This window comes from Halyomorpha halys, unplaced genomic scaffold (genome assembly GCF_000696795.3).
Source record: "Halyomorpha halys isolate HHAL.00 unplaced genomic scaffold, Hhal_1.1 Scaffold125.1, whole genome shotgun sequence".
NCBI classification, from domain to species: Eukaryota; Metazoa; Arthropoda; class Insecta; order Hemiptera; family Pentatomidae; genus Halyomorpha; species Halyomorpha halys.
Genome location: NW_027108888.1, coordinates 703,051 through 721,011, shown reverse-complemented (window position 1 = coordinate 721,011; position 17,961 = coordinate 703,051). Strand labels below are relative to the sequence as shown.

At 31.2% G+C, this 17,961-nt stretch overlaps 1 protein-coding gene across 1 annotated transcript in view; it reads right to left on the bottom strand.

Annotated features, from left to right (window-relative positions):
• The window catches only part of LOC106678127 (protein O-mannosyl-transferase TMTC2), a 29,490-nt gene extending 20,059 nt beyond the window's left edge, over nt 1–9,431 (bottom strand). The window contains exons 1-2 of the mRNA XM_014416466.1: nt 9,390–9,431; nt 6,801–7,581 (exon numbers count right to left, since the gene is read on the bottom strand). Of these exons, the coding sequence (XP_014271952.1) occupies nt 6,801–7,581; nt 9,390–9,431 (823 nt within the window). The remainder of the gene's footprint in view (nt 1–6,800; nt 7,582–9,389) is intronic.
• Between the last annotated feature and the right edge of the window lie 8,530 nt (nt 9,432–17,961).

The window sequence follows — 17,961 nt, the reverse complement described above, 5'->3', positions numbered from 1 at the left end:
TAAAAATAGGTACAACGTGTTCCATATAAAGTTTATTAATTATCTTGAAAAATACCTAAATTGTATCAACTTTAAAATAAAAATTCTATCATTAATAATATTGCATAGATTTTTTCATTATTATTTTATCTTGTCTTTTTTTCCCTTTTCTGATTTTTTTTTGTATCAGTATCCTAAGATAAAATTTGCCTATTTTAAAAAATATTTAATAAATTTTATATGAAAAAGAACTTTGTAACTAATTTTAAAACCCACAACTGAAGGTGGATGGATAATCCGAAACAATGGAGAGAATATTATTTTAGTATAAAATGAATAAAAATAAAAGGTTGAATTAAGATGGGTAATAAATCACACAAAAAAAAAAAAAATAATATTCTAATGAAAAATATAAGGTGAATACATAATTAGAAATTTTAGGTAATTTTTTTTTTTACAAATTCTTCCATTTTTCACTTTAATTTTTCACGTTTACCCTATTACAAAATGATTTGAATAATATGAGGACTAAAGGTCATTTATACATTTTTCCCAATTTACTAGAGAAGTGTAGTATTCAGGCTGTTTTTAAATTTCAGCACAGTTAAGTTTCGTCTGCCCTTTTTAAGTCAATATTTCAAAAGTGAAATCGAGGTTTTAGTAGGGCTGATCGACCGGAAAGGATTGCCTTCTAATCTTATTATCTCGTCTTGTGCTATCGTGAAATATCGTACACCGACCAAAATAGTGGCTATAAATGTCTGTTTCAAAGATAAGATAATTAGACTACCACGGTGAGCTAACGTGGCGGGTTTCACACTGCTTTCCAATTTTAGTTACTTTTCAATGTTATTCAATTAAATGAGTAAAGTCACCTCTTCCCGTTTAAATTAAACAATTCAAAAGTACGTTAAAAAGAAAAAAAGTGCCAGGGAAGAATCAATGCACTCTAAAAATCTCACACTGCGTAACCTGCACTAGATTTTTAATTAAACACAAATTACAGGGAAAATATAAATGTAATTAAAATAATTGTTCTGTAAATGATTGCTGAAAATGATGTAATGAATTTTTGGGACGAAAGTAATGAATCACCCCAGTTCATCCTATCTTAATTTGAAATCATTTATTTATTGGGGGCGGCATATCGAGTGTCCGTTGTTAGGATACTTTATTAAAACAATTAAAAAATAAAAAACCTATTACAATAAGAGAATTTGTCAACCTCGGTAAAATGAAAAAAAAAAAAAAACAGTAGGTAGACGAAGCTCTAAAAAGCAAACGGATCTACGTGGTAGGGAAAAGAATCAAGGTAGGGAACAAACGAGGCGAGAACTGTACACAATAGAAGCGAGCGGTGGCGCTGTGGTTCAGAATCCTACGCTTCAATACACTCCGTTCTCCCTGTCCCGGCCCGAGCTAAATACAAATCCACAATTACCTGTCCCGCCTTCAAAAGCACAGCTGCCTCTCTTAAAGGTCTAACTCTCAGCCCTTTATTCAATTTAATTAAAAATTGTTTAAATTTTAGTCTGTCTAGGTGCCACGGGTGACAAGCGGACTTCAACAGTGCTCTTCGCAGACAGATGTCAAAAGCAGCAACTAGTTTTAAAAAAATAACTGTAACACAAAACGTTATAGTATAAAAAAAAAGTCTGAAACAACTAGACATGAAAAAAAATTAGTCTTATTCCTTTAAACAGTATAAGTAGAATAAAAAAAAAAAGAACATTACAATTGTGAGAATATAAAACAAACTTATTATTTTTTTTCCATCATATCTTCATCTAGTTCCTAATTAAGTTACTTTTCAATATAATCTCCAGGAACTAGGAATCTTATTAGAACTAAATGATTGATACCAATCATTATAAAAATTATCAATCAATATTACTTTCTCCTCTAAGGAAAGAGTATAATGGAGGGACGCTTCCAGGATGCGTGAGGCCAGAAGGCAGGGTTAATTCCTTTTCTAGGCGTGGTCTATTCCATCCGATACGCTATACTTGATAGTTGAGTGTTGCTACCGCGGTCCACATGCCAGTAATGGTTAGGCCATGGAATGAATAAATAAATAAAAGTTAAGAGTTACTCAAAGCGTGCTCACATTTTGTAATTGATTGCATAAGATACAATTATTTATTTATATTAAACTTTATATTTTAATGTTTTCCTTAAAAGAAATGAATTTTTATTGACCGTTACTAGAAACCATTGACTGGAAAATTAATCAAGTTAACTTAATTTTATATTCACTCGTTACTATTAAGTACAGTAAACATATTTTGGTATATTTAATAGTCACATTGAAATGAGCCGGAATAGAACAAAGAAAGAAGCAGGAATTTCTTGAGAACAGCTTAATGGATTTTCAGTATAGATATACTAAAATTATTGAAAGTAACATTTACTATAACTTCTTTTCTCTTCACATTTGGGATTAAATGAACGGTTTTACAGATAATTACTAATTTGCGAAATCTCCATTGAGTCATTGGGCTATGTCACTCCTCTGGTTTTCTCAAAACGAGGGAAAATGTATTATAGTTTTTGCGAACGTAAAGAAAAAACCTGTATATAAGTATTATAGTTACATATAACTATTAAGGTATACAATATAGATATTATTGTGAGGTTAAAGTAATAACTTAGGACCTATATCTGTAAAACAATTATATGTAAAAAAAAATTTTATAAATTATACATTATATATATTTTTTTTCATTAGGAGTGTTTAGTAAATGTAGCATCATTGAAAAAACCTTTTAATGTAGAATTACTATTCAACTATAGATTTCAAGATCTCATTTCATAAGAATAACTATAATTGGCAAGTATAAAAAAAACAAAATTTAACAAAGGATCTAAACTAATAATGCTACGACGATGGTTATTCAAAACATACTAACCACTTATTGTTCCTTTCCTGCCGAGTTGTTCGAAAACAATAAAATTGGAAATTGATGCCAAACATTTTTAAGTCCCGAAAGTCATTATAATTTTGAAATATTCTAGTCTGATATAGCAAGATAAAAAATTAAGTTAAATTATTTTATAAACGTTCAACTAAGATATTTTTAATATTCATAAAGAATCTATATAAATTGATATAATCATCACAAATGTTTTCGTTTTCCTTTTAATTCAACTTATTGGAATATATTTTAAGATTTATAATTTGTGTGAGAATTTTTTTTTTCATTTATTTATCTTCCGTATTTGATAATTCTCATTTTCATTCAAACTTGTAAATATGCATATTAAAAATAATTGTACCTTTTTGTTAATTATTTTTCGTTTACTTGTATTTGATTCTTTTTATTAGAAGTTATTCCTATGATTACCTTATGATTTATGATATAACATATGGTTTTATTTTATTTGTTCTATTTTTATATTCTGTTAATTGTTGTTTTTAATTTTTTATCTTTTCAAATTTATTATTATAATAATGCTTTGCGATGGATTATAATTTCATTTTTTTTTTTAAATTTTATATTTTACTCTAAGGCTCTAAAGCCTAATTTTGACCCCTGTAATATTATTCTAGGAATCATTACCAGAATAAATAGTCAATACTATCATTATAAAGAACAAACGCAACTCTGCGTGGTAGTTTTGAGAGAGAATCCTGAAAGAGAAAAGACATTGAGATATATTTGTTCAAATAAGTAATTTTTCACCAGCCAAGATAAAAATAAATGAACAGAAAGACGTTAAGCTTTCAATGTGTGTCCCTGAGGCGAAACAAGATCTGGAGACTTTCCGAGTCGATTACAACGGGGAATGGACAACTAGGATCTGCATAACTGCTAGCTATGGAACAGCTAAACAAATTTAATCAACAAGTTATGCGGGCCGTGCACTGATAACATCTCTATGCGAAATACTTCTGTTTTTTGTGTAACAGCTGCATTTTACACGGTGTAGGGGATGATCATTGCGTTGAAAATGTACTGATGACGGGTCAGACTAAAATAAATCACCACAGAAAGGCTGCGTTTCCCAAACTGTTTGATAAAATATGACATTGTGGTAGATGTTATTGAACAAGATACAGTTAAAAACTGCACGATCGGTAGTTAACTGTAACTAATGATACAATAAAACTAAAGTAATTTACTTTCCCTAATTTAAATTAATCTTAACCGGGATTCAGATAAAATTATGAAATCGGGAATTATTTACACCTAAAAAATTCATTCACTCATTAACGAGATATAAGAGCAAATGAAATGTTAGAAAAAATTGTTGCACTTGATTTCCTTTTGGTCTACTGTTAAGGCAGCTCATTTGTCTCAAATTTTACCTTAACTTACGGATTAACTTTACTTATGGAATGCATATTGCGATCGTGCAAGATTTCTAATTTGAGCATTCTACCGAAATATATTTTTTTAAGGTTCCTTTAGTCAAAAATATCTAATTTTGCGAAATGTTCTGTTTGTCTGAGAACAGCCCAGTTCATAAACGAACCGTTGAACGAAACTGACATTACTTATTTAAGACAGATTTTTAGAGTTTATATACAAATGTTAGTTGTTGAATATTAGGATGAAAACAATAAGGCAAAGAGAAGAAAGATGGGATCTAGAACAAAAACCAAAGAATTAAATTACAATGGGTCTTTTCCTTCTGACTGTCCGGAACTGTACGTAGCATGCACGGATTAGGGAAGTACAATTCCTTATTACACGTGCTCCATACCAGTTAGAACCGGTTGTTGGAATCAACCCAATAAGATAATGAAACTGATCACTCTAAACCCAAAAGCTACTTTATAAGTCTTTTTAGAAGACATGCTACTTCTAAAGCAAATCGGAACGCATCATTTCATGTCATCAAATGAATAAGTGGAAGGCGGAAACGGGATCAGGGAAGAGAGGTAATTAGTTCAGTAAGTAAGGAACTGTATTGGCCGTGAGTCAACCCTGTGGTTCAGGAGCCCTCGTAGGCCATACCCAACCTCTATAAAATGGGTACCCTTAATAAGGGATAAAAACCTAAGTTAAGCTTGGTCATGAAGAAAACACCTTGTACAACCATTATTCAAGAAACAGCGCATCTTTGCAAATTGAACCTCTTCCTTTTCATGGACCTTAGCGTAACAGGTTTCTTTTATATTTATTTGGTTATCTCTTTATAATAGTGTGAATTTTTAATACACTAACAGTTTTGAATGATTATTGCTAGCTATCGAACAATTAAAAAAACAAAAAAAATTGTATTTAATTGTTACTGCGCACTTCACCATCGTTTTCAGAATCTCTTTATAGAGGTCGCACCCACTATCAGGGGGGCGTTCGCTGTATAAGTAGGAAAACATTGGCATTGAGGCGTGTTTACTTTTTGTTTGATATTTCCTAAAAGAGGCATCTCCCAAGAAGAAGCTCCTTCCTTTGATGTGAGTCCTTGGTTCCTTTTCAGAAGGGAGCTGTATTTTTAGAGTTTAGGGCTGGTTGTAACACGGTGTAAGTCATACAAATGCAATATTATTCATAAGTCGAGTAAAGTTTATCAAGGTACAAATTTTCAGTTATTAATATAATGTTTATCAATTTTTAGATAAATCTTCAAAAATTATATGCCCTAATTGTAGATTTGTTATTTGTGTTTTAAAAAGTCCATATGATGTTATAGTTTAACTATATAAATGAACATTTATTGCCAATGTTGGAAAAATAAATTCATAAACTAAAGACATCTAACGGCAAACATTCAATGAATTGAATTCACATTAGAAAGAAAACAGGGAAATATAAATTAAGGAATAAAAAAAATAATGCACACAGTTATTCCTGAGTTATAGGCTCGTAGTGCCGTTTTACAAATGCCATGTTTATTATTATTATATTGTAAAGTAATAAAAATATAGCATTCTATAGGAATATATGATAGCCAGCTCAATTAGGGATGAGGCACCTATTTTTATACTAGGAATTCTCTCTTTTATGACACCCAAATGTTCTACGTATTATTTGCCTCTCCTCATAAATAAAATTTTTTATTTGTCATCTCTATTGTTTACTCATAATATATTACTTGCAACTGTTAAATAATCCTTGGAGTTCTCTCTCTTATATTTTCAAAATCCTTCAGCCAGATCTTCTATTCCTACTTCTACTTTGTACACTTGAGGACCCAAGACGTCGTAAAACACTCTATAAGTCTGTACAAATTACTATGCCATAATGATATCTATCACTCTTGTAGTATATAAAGTAATTCTTTATACTTTCGAAGCTAGCTGAATTCATTAAATCAGCCAATCAGATACAGAAAGAATTAAAAAATAAGAGTCATCTTGATATAATTCTCGATTGTGTAATAAATGTTTTAATGATTACTTATTTTAATTATCTCTGGGATTTTTTTTCTGACCTTCTTTATCTCTGGGAATATTTTTTTTTTTTTCATACCCTATAATGATGTTATTGAATATCTGGTACATACATATAGGAGGTATGCTATATGTATATCTGGGTGTTAATGATACCTTGGATTGCCTTTTGGCATTATAAGGTTAGGTGAGGGGTCCAATGAAGGTTGTTACTTGGTTGGCTGACGCTAGGATTATTGGAACGGGGAGCTCTGGGAATATAAATCTGATAAGTTAGTATATAATTCCTAGGTGAATAACTAGAGCGAGAGTTTCAAAATTTGTGATATATATTAAAATTTTACGGTTGTCAAAACCCATTACAGTATGTCAAAACTTAGCTTTTTGAACTTTTGTTAACACTATAAAAACTAAACGAATCGAACATCTGAAAATAGATAATCTGAGAAAATTTCTAAATGGATTATACTATAAAACATACCTTTTGGTGGATTGATGTGGACACCAGAGCGATAGAGAGATTCTTCGTCCTGCCAATCGAAGTTCCTCAGGTAGGTCCTGGCCGAGTAGCTCAGGATGAGTACAATGAGGGCGATGCGAGGCAAGGTGTACCTCGACAACCTGCCATAGCCGACTCCGAGAAGTAGGCAATATCCCACGCTGGGAAGGTAAAGAACTCGCTCAGCCACAACGAATCCCACGTAGAAGAATAGGTTGGAGGCAGGTATGAATGGCAGGATCAGGATCGATATAGAGATCAGAATGGCTTCAGATTCTCGTCTTGTCCTTGGCGCAATTTTGCAATTGCAATGGGAAGTGGGATAGTTATTGTTGTTTGAGATCTTGCAGTATCTTGTATGGTAGCCGCACCCTTGGCCACAACCGCGGCACTTTCTCGGTTTGATCTTCTTAGTCATCTCCTCGCTCTTTAGTGAGCGCAAACTCCTCGACATTCCGAGGTAGAAGAGACCGTAAAAGAGGATACTGAATAAATTCCTCGAGTCAAAAACAGATTCGATCCTTGGAATGGCATCCATGGACCAATCGAAGCTGAGCCACCTTGGGAAGAGTAGAAGGAGGCCATTGAAGGCTGGGAGATAACTGAAGGTGAGGGTCCTGACCAAGAAGGATGAGTGCCGTGCCGTGGGGTTGTCAGAGGTGGCGAAGCTGGGGGAGGTCAACCCCATGAGGTGCAGCCTGCAGCAAACTAGCACCGTCAGCCCTGCGCCCAGCCAGCACAGGCTCTTCACTGCGCCGCACGTCTGCAACACGAAAACACAACAATAAATAAACATGTTTATCAACAATCACAAGAGAATATGTCTAATATATAAAAAGGCCTCGTGACCTTATATTGTAAAATGTTTTTAGAGTTCTACTACAGGGTAGTTTCTCTACATGCTGTATCATATCATTGTCATTATGTCATTATGATCATATTTACTTGTATTTTTTGTCAATAATTTAATATCAATAATATCAATAAATAAAAAATAAAAAAATATATAAAAATGAATTTTTGTTTGTTGGTACTTTATGTCCTGCCATACTGTTCATCCGATTGTGATGGGGCATTTTTTTGCTAAAGGTTCAGGATTTTCCTCAGAAGGTTATAGGCTATTCCGATTTCTCTGTTAAAAAAAAAGTTAGTAACAAAACTAAGCATTCTTGTCGCGTAGCACAGAAAGTATACATTTTCTTCATAATTATTATATGCCATTTAATTTGCCTCTTTCTGAAGAATAAGAGAAAATATTACTGATTCTATAAAATGATTTTTTATTCACTAAAAATAAAAAAAGAGGGAATTTCAGTAAAGTAGGGGGAAAAATATCGTTGCCTGAAATTGTTAAATACCATTATTTAAAAAAAAAATAAAAACTAGAAATTTTTGAAATTAATTTATCTGGAAGATTTTTTTTCTACCGATGTCCATTATTCCTATAATCGTTCGTAACTTCCTTACTTTTTATACCATTCCTACGTATACAACTGTTAGAAGGCTGAACGTTTGCTCTTCTTACCAATATTACCACTATTAAATGGCGTTATAAAGAAGAAATATTGGTTTCAAATTAAGGAAAACATTTCAAACTTTTTTTTTCATATCTATGGTTCTAGGTTGTTTAATTGGATCCGGTTTGTACCCTTTGGTGGAGTTTATAGAGTCCTAAGCTACTCCCCAGTTCGGGTAGATTCGTTGAGTCGTGTTGAAGTTATTTCTGTTTTTTTACAAAATATTTTTAATATGTAATGTTATTTACCGCTATAAACTAAACAGCTATAATAAGCAATTAATTAATTTTCTTTCCTTGTAATTGTATTCAATTACTATTTACATCCATGGATTTACACCATTCTGTAATAAATATCTTGGGTCATAGTAAATAGATATTTTTCCAAGAAGTCTACACATTTAGAAATATCCTAATTAATATTATAATAATAATAACAATAACTCACACAGCCAGTATTAATAGAAGACCTAGGAAGGGGTATCCAAAGCACTTTTAAAAAAATTTGACTTGTTATCAGCAGTTAACTTTAATTAGGAATCAGTTAAAAGAAATATCAATACATAATAAAAACGATACTCTTCCGTGAGGACGCCTCTCCACCAAGACCTGGAAGGTGGATCAAGCACTGCCCTCTAGATCGACTTGCTCACTGATGGAAGGGGTTCGCACCCTACAGTCTGAATCCAAATTCATTAATAAATAAATAGCCAGCAGGGCGGTATTTGTGCGTAATATGTGCAAAAGTGCTGCCCCAGGCTATAGCAGACTATTCCTACAGCCTTAAAGTGCCTTCGGGCAATAAAAGGATTTACTCGTACATTGTATTTGCCTGAATATATGTATTTATTACATAAATAATTTTTATTTGTTAAAATAAATAAATAGGATAAGAAAACAAAATTAACGTTATTATAAAAATAAAAACAACATGAAAGAATGATCATGATTCAGTTAATAAGCCAGGAGATTTCTCAAGAGATTCTTTTGTTTCCCCAATAAAAAAATATTTCACCAGCAGTTTCAATATAGTTTTGGAAATGGAACGCTAATACCTTGCGTATTTCTCTCATAGACAATGCTTTATCAAGTAACATTCTGATTCGACAGCCTTCATGGTCTGAATAAGCAAAGACTATGTATGTAAATGCCCATTGAAAAAGTTGTACTATATTTGGATTAGAGTTTCATTGGGTCTTTGCAAATTGACACGAACTTTCAGTCAAACAAAAATAGTTACAATGTTTGTTATCGTCATTTGTATTAATAAATAGGCAGTTAATAGATTTAATTGCATTATAATAATGTTTTGTTTTAAATGAAGGACATTATATTTGTGGTAATGTTTATGTGGTGAAATACCGGCCAGTAGGATTATTTGCCACAACAATACTACTATACAATACTATAGTGGTGGCCTAAGGTAAGTAGCCTACGTACAGTCGCTCAGTCCCTTTACTTCACTCACCAAACTTTACTGCATGATTTCTCTGAGCGTTGCTTGGATGTGTGGGCCCACCAACGTGGATTGAGAATAGCACAAGAGCCCAAGAGAAGAAAAAAGGAAGTTATCTCACCCCACTTTTGGATTACTTTAATGAAAACTGTGTATAATTACTAGTCAAAATTGATGAGTCTGCCAAGTATAGGTAGGGGGAATAAAAAGTGGCGGCTGTTTCAAAGCGATAAAAAAAATACTTTTTCATTCGGAGCTTTATACCTTAAAAAGTAGGAACAACACAAGAAAACCAAAGAGAACGTCATTCAAAGAAGAGTAAAGTTAGCTCTCTTCCGAGAGAAGCAATGTTGTAGAAGGAGTCGACACCAATTCCAGAGGCAGTTCCAAATTGATTCACACCTGAGCTGAGACGAAGGGGCACAGGTAATGGTGTTGAAGAGTGGTCGTTGAAGGACCTGATTTGTCTGCGGCGCCGGTCGCCCTCGGGTCAGAGTAAATAATTAGCAGCCTGTCCCAACCCTTCTATCACACCCCAGTTGCTCTATCGCCTTTTAAGTACTTTTAGCTAAGTCGGATTGGTCTTGAATGCAAATTCACAAGTACCTCTTATTTCACGGCATAGTTAATATTTGTTAGTTGTAGCCTAGTTAAACCTTAGGGAGATTTTAAAGTTATTTTACTACTTCCAGGCAGACAGAGAATTTCAGTTTTTAAACTTAAAAGCATTTTAGGAGTGGAGTACGTACTTAACTAAATACGGAACAGTAACACAGTATTTATTACTATGCTTAAGTTGAACTTAAGACCCTTTTTAACCCCTACACATTTGGATCTTTTGTTAGTTTATCCCTTACTTGTCTACAGATCCCATAGACATTTTTTGATGCTTCTAACAAAGCATCTTAGGTATTTTATGTTAATTCTAGTGATATCTTAGGTTTAATAATTACCTGATTCAAAAATTTAAATATGTAAAAGGCAGAGGATTCACATTCATTTTTTGGTTCACATTTAAATTGGTTGCTTCTTCGTCCTTTAAGCACAGACGACATGGGAATATTAATTGACACCTGAATCTCCTTTCTTGTTACATTTATATATACTACAGTAAGCTGAGGTAATCTCAACAATCCTACTGGTAAGAAATGACCTAAGAGCAATAGCAGGTCTCCTTACAGACCATTATCCGTTAAATATCATCTAAAGAAAATGGGGATAAAGATAGTGGAAGATACCAAATGTCGTGTGTGCTTAGAGGACGAAGAAACAGCCTATGTGAATGTGAAGCCTCGGCCTTTTACATAATAAAATTTTTGAATCAGGAAATAATTATACCTGAAGATGTCACTAGAATTAACCTAAAAGACCTATATATTTTATAAGAAGCATCAAAAAATGTCTATGGGATTTGTAGACAAGTAAGGGATAAACTTAAAGAATATTTGCATCAATTATTTTTTTTTGTTTACGGTTTCCAAGAGATTTTAGAATCAATTCATATCTATTTAATATTAGTTATAAGTAAATACTATAAAGTTAGCACAAGAAAGGCCGTATCAAATGACAGGACTGGTTTCTACGCCGGTTTCTGTTTATAGAGACGGTTTTAATGCATCCAGAAAGTTATACAGGTAATTTTTTCAATAATTGCTCTACTAGCTTTAAGAAAATTTAATAATAACAATTGTGATTATGAAAAATTTCTAATCTGAGTTTTCACGAGAAATACACGTTTAAAGGTCCCATGATTCAAAATGATTAATTCGCGGGAAATACATCAAAAACAAATTTCAGGGAATAAGTATAGTAATATAAATGTATAACATGCCATTGCAGAGCCAAATATTTGAGAAAAATCAATACATAACAAATGAATTCGTAGAAGGTAATGCATTATGATGAAAATTGCAAAAATTCAAAAAACAGGCTTTATATAGATATTTTATAGTTAAAATCTTCCCAAAACACCAATTTTTTTTTACTAATGCACACATTCCAATTAAATTCATGGGCTATTTTTTAATAAGAAATCATAATCTAAATAAAAACTGATATATCTTACTTCCAATAAAGTATGCAATAGTATTTCAGGTTCAAGACCAGTACTTTAATTGATTTTCTCAACAACAAAAATAACTCCTTTATTTCATTTCGAAACTTTAAATCAACCCGCAACTTAAGTAACTCATGCAAGTGACACAGTTACCAGAATTTTTTTAAATAATTTTGTTTCGTATTATTATTTTATATATTTCCAATCATTAGTTTGTTTTAATATATCCGTAGTTTTTATTCCTTATATTTATTCTCTTAAATAAATAATTTGTTGCTTTTTCTCTAATTTTAACTAAAACTGTTAAACAAATCTGCAACTATTAATAGTAATATACAAATGATCAACATTATTTTATTACGTAATAATATAGTCTGTCATGTATTTATAGACAGAAATATAAATAAAATTATTAAAAAAAAATAGAAATGGAAAAAAAAAACCTAAATAGTTTATTAAGTTGGAAAAATATATGGTTTGCCTATATTATAAAACAAACAACAAGTGCTTAAATGTTTCTTGATTGCTACATTGATTTCTATTTTATTATTATAATATTTAAAATTTGTGTTGATATTTTCTTTTTGATTAAGAAAGGATATTTGATTAATTTATCTATTATATGAACGAAATAATTCAAGTATGGTTTTCTGCTACGGTTAACAACAATAAACATATATTTTTTAATGTTTTCCAAAAAGTTTAAAATGATTCATTTTAAACTTTTTATTAGGCGCCATCTGAAATAATTAGTGGACGTCGTGGTTCGAATCTGATCTTGTTGAGTAGAAATTTAATTAGAACCAATGGAATAAATCTCATCTTTCGAGTCTAGTTAAGTTAATAAGGCATAAGAATAAGAATAAAATATATACAAAATATTTATATTATAATCCTAAAAAATCTTTTGAATTTATAAATCTACAGTTCTTTTAGGTGAGATCCTTACTTTAATCAGGAATATTAAAAAAAAAAAGTACATAATTCATAAGTTTCTGGGACTTTAATTTTTTTTCTTGTGTCCCCTCCCATCCAATTGAGGCCATATTTCCCAGATGGTGGAATGTACTAACTTTATCGCTTTAAATAAAAAATAAGTTGGGAAAACCATCAGTCTTAGAGAATGACTAAGCACACTCCTTTCTGTACGCGAGTTCCTACACCGAATCAATTTCCTTATTCATAATTATTCAAACACTTGGTTTCAGTACTTTGCGTAAAGAGAAAATTGTGAAGGGAAAAACAGAGAACACCTCTCATCTTCAATAAGACGTAGAAACAAAATTATTAGAACCAAGACTCTTCGAGCAATTAATACCCCCTCTAAGAAGAAGAGAAAGGGATGTTTCTACTTCAGTTCATAAAGAGTTGGAAAAAAAACATCCCTTAAGATAGATGAGTTCAACCTAAACAAGGTATAGACTGAATTTATATTTTCTTGGAACTAAAACTTGTTGACTATCATTCTTTATTTAGTTAATGTAGCACGAAAGAAGATGGATATAATCCAAAATAAATAAAGCTATTTATAACTTCATTGCCTTAGCTCTCAGGTCAAATTACTTGAAATGGTCAGATTTAAAATGGTAAGAAATTTAAATCCCATTACTTTCAATCATAATTATATTTATATATATATAAATAATTGACCGTATTAATCAAATTATGAAGAAAATGGTCAGGGGTGCGGTCACAAGAAAACATAAATAATTAGTTGTTAACTACTTATTTGTCGACGTTTCGCCTCACTTTGTACAGCTTCATCAGGGCTAAAAAAATACAAAAACAACTAAAAATATTTTGTCATAATCGGATAACATACAAAATTTAACACACATTTGCTCATTTCTACTTTTCTATTTTATGTTATTAACTCTACTTTTCATTTAAACCTAATATTTTGCGTAATTTTTAATATTCTTATCATTGTCTATTTTATAATTATACTATTTTATTTATTCTTTTCTTTCATTTGTATAGTAATTTGTTCTCAATTATATTTATATAATTTTAACTCTACCTTAATTTACTTTTTGTATTTTATCCTATTATGTCAAAATATTTTTAGTTGTTTCTCTACCTTTTTAGCCCTGATGAAGCTCTACAAAGTGGGGTAAAACTTCGGCAAATGGTTGTTAACTATTTTTGTTTTCTTGTGACCACACCCCTGACCATCTTCTTCATAATAATTATATTTAATATTTTTCTTGAATGCTAAAGATTTTATTGAAAAACCTGAGTTAGGTAGGATAAAGTATTAAAATATAAATTTCAAATTTTCGCTTAACTCTCAATTAAGGTAAAAGAAAAGTAGTATTTAGATGCATGGACTGATCTCAAATTTATAATTTTTCAAATTGATTTACAATTGTAAAATCAGTTTTGTAAATAGTAAACTATATTAAAATAACTTCAAATTGACTTTAATTTAAGAATAATACAAATATTAATCTTTATTTCATTATTCTCATGATTTCAAAAATAAAACTTTGTATTCGAATATATTCTGTAGAAGTATGTCACCAAAACATTATATTTATAAATTAGCAGTAAATTTATATGAATAAGATGTGATTTGGATACATCATATAAGATAATAGGAACCGTACCGGCACGTTGCAACAAAACTTTATGTATCAGCTAAATAATTTTTGTTTCTTCATTTCTCTGATATTTAGGAAACACCTAACTGAAAAAGAGCAAATATTATAGAAAAGATCCAGTGTACCTATTTTTGCCAAGTACAGGACTAATTGTACAGATTGCATTATCTCCTTATCAAGCGTCGAAGCCATGATTCCTTTTTTAGTTTTATTGATACAGGTTTTTTTTTTAAATTTCATTGTGTAGAATTACATTCTGCCATATACATCAGGCATTAGTAATAGAGCTAATAAAGTAAATTCACACCATATTTACAGTTATACATAAATTAATAATTAACAAAATTATAAATAGGATAAAAAATGGAACAATATTAAATTTAAAGTGAGATAACATCACATTAATTCCAATTTACAATATGTAAATTCATTCTGGGGAACTCCAAGCCGAGCTAGTCCTCCCACTTGTGATGGAAAGTAGCTACGTCAACAGCTCAACTACATCACTTGTATTGAAAGCCTGTGGAGGCTGAGAGAGGGCGCTGTTGTGAGGGGACAATCTGACCTTTGAAAGGACTGCAATATAATTATTTACAATAGACCGTTTCAAGCTTCAGAAAGGATCATAGGTATAGGTGAGGCTACATGAGGATTGAGTTAGAAGATTAGTATAATGAGTGAGGTTGTCATGGAATTTGGTGATTTGGATGATGTAAGGTCAGAGACAAATGGGATACTTAGTGTACTGTAGGTTATATAGTATGGAGCATCGGTAATTGTTCTCAGGACTTTGACCTGATAGGATCATTGAGCCAGCATTTGAACTCAGTATTTTTAGCCACCCTCACAGTTCAATTCCATAAGTCCATACAGGTTACAGTATTGGGTTGTGAAGTAGTTTCTACTGAATTTTGTGATTTTCAATTCAGCGGTCTGTATAATCACCAAATCATTGGTTATGTTCTAGTCTTTTAAATCAAGTGTGTGGATTCCGTTATGAGGCTTTGTTAATTTTATGATACAGATTTTTTTATTATTATAAATTGTGTGCTGTAATTATCCCCAAGAACCTTACTGTAGTATATTTACAAGAGTAATAATGAAGAGGATTGATTCCAGGGAAATAGAGAAGAAGGAAACATACTGGTCTACTAAACTTGGCTAGAAACAATTTAAGTGCTTCATAATTGCGTTTAATCAAAGCGTCAAATTTTACCTAAACTTGGCAAGAAATAAGTTGAAAGCAATAAAAGGTCTCCTCACGGGCCAGGGTCCGTTAAAATATTATCTCAAAAACATGAAGATGCTGAAAAATTCGACGTGCGGTCTGTGCCTAGAGGACGAAGAAAAAGTTAAGTATAATATATCCTATATGAATGAATGAAACCCTTGTCTTTTACAAATTACAATTCTTGAATCAAGAAATAATTGAACCTGAAAACATCACTAGAATAAACTCAAAAGACCTAATAGCTATGGGATTACTGATATCACTTATCTCTTGATAAGTAAGGGATAAGCTCACAAAAGATCCAAATGGGTCGAGATGAGGATGGATTTCTATTAAGTGTAATAACAATTAATGGTGTAATTAATTAATTTAATATTTCATCTAGTATTTACTCAAAAAATCTTAACCATATATTCTCATTTCTATTTCTTTTATTATTGATACTTTAATGCATACTAATTTTCGTTTTTAATATTGTAAGCCAATTACAGTGCATACCTACTAATATAATTACAACTGTTAGAAAACCTTTTTAATCTAAAGTGACGTCATGCTGTTACAACTTAATTGGTGTAAACAGGGCACAATAAGGTAAAGTGTGAACGTCTTGTATAGTCTCGTAAAGCGTTGTAACGTCCCGGCGGGCTAATAACGTGGAGGAAAGGTCTTTGTGAAGGCTAGCCTATTTACATGTAGAATACACAATGTCAGCTCCACTTTCCATCAACCTCCCCTTTCACGGAACCCAATTTAATGTCCACTAAATCATCGGCCTAAAGAGCCAAATTTGCATTATATAAAGAAACATTGTCTTACCTGAGATGTGTCTAAGGCTTGAAATTTAGTAGCCATCATCAAACACAATATAACATTTAATTAAAACAGCATTGTGATTTATAGTAGAGGTACTTAAAGAGATTCAAAAGGGTACTATGAGCAAGTAATATACAACGATTGTATGTGATAACATCGTATGATGAGAAGATAGTTGGGGGTGCTGTTAGAATACAAATAATTTGAAATAATTTATTTAATAATGCCAACGTTTCGGCCAGAATTTCTTGCCTTCATCAGGGCTAACAAAGAACAAGATAAAATCAATGAATACAAAAAAGAAAATATAAACAGAATGACATATAGTAAATAATTTTACAGAATAAAATCAATAAAAATAAAGTGATGAAAGAAGTGGAAAATAAAATGTATATGTTGGTAATTGAATAAGTAAAAATAACATAATTAAGTAAGTAAAAATTTAAAGTTATATAATACAAAGGAATATGAATATTTTAGTTTATTAATAATTTAAAAATTTAAATTATGAAAAGAAAAAAAAATTAAATGAATAAATAAAAAAATAAAACTGAGAGAAAGAAAATATATATATGGAAGTAATGGAATATATAACCGTAATATTACAATAAAGACAAAAGAAGTTAATAGAAAACATAACAATAATAATATATGGTGAGCATAACTAATAACGTGGGTAAGGAATAGAGAAGAAGAAGGGGGTAGGTCTAGTATAAATACTTGAGAAACATCATTCACAATAACTAACACCTACCAAATTTTCAATATGTTTTATATCGTGTTAAACACTTCGCTTATTTTAGCGATTATCTAACTCATACTGATTTTACCGTCCTATTTAAATGTTTATAGGAAAATATTTGCCTGTATTAAGTAAAAAAATTATCAGTTTTAACAAATCTCCCAAAATATTCAACTTTCTCTTTCAATCGCCCTTCAAAGGAGGTTAATTGGAAAACAGTGCAGTTGTAGGTATTCGATCAAACTTCTACTGAATTGGAAAACAACTGAACTGATAGGAGCGCCATAGTAGAACTAGCCATAAAGTATTTTTTTTGTTTTTAACTTTTTTTTTTGTTGTTTTATGCTGATCCGAAAGTTCTAGGAGCTAGATCTAGTTTGGAATTGAGTTAGGAGCTGCTAGCAAGCGGGCCACTTGTTAATGGGGCCAGAGTTGAAAAGTGTTTTCTGATGGCCACTAATTTGTCTAAGGCCACTTTGCTCTAAGTGATTAACGAGGTCGAGGGAGCTTTTGCATTAATTACACAATTATACTACTTGCGTCCTATTCAACGATATAAAAGGAGGGATTTAACTGTCGGCGAGCAACAGCCAATTTGACGTTTAGCACTAATTTGTAAATGTCTTATTTTTGTTCAGAGCCATTAAGGATTTCTTATTTATGACCTTTTTTTTCAAACTTGATTACTTTAAATGGATAAATAGAAAAAATAAATTTTATTCTGGA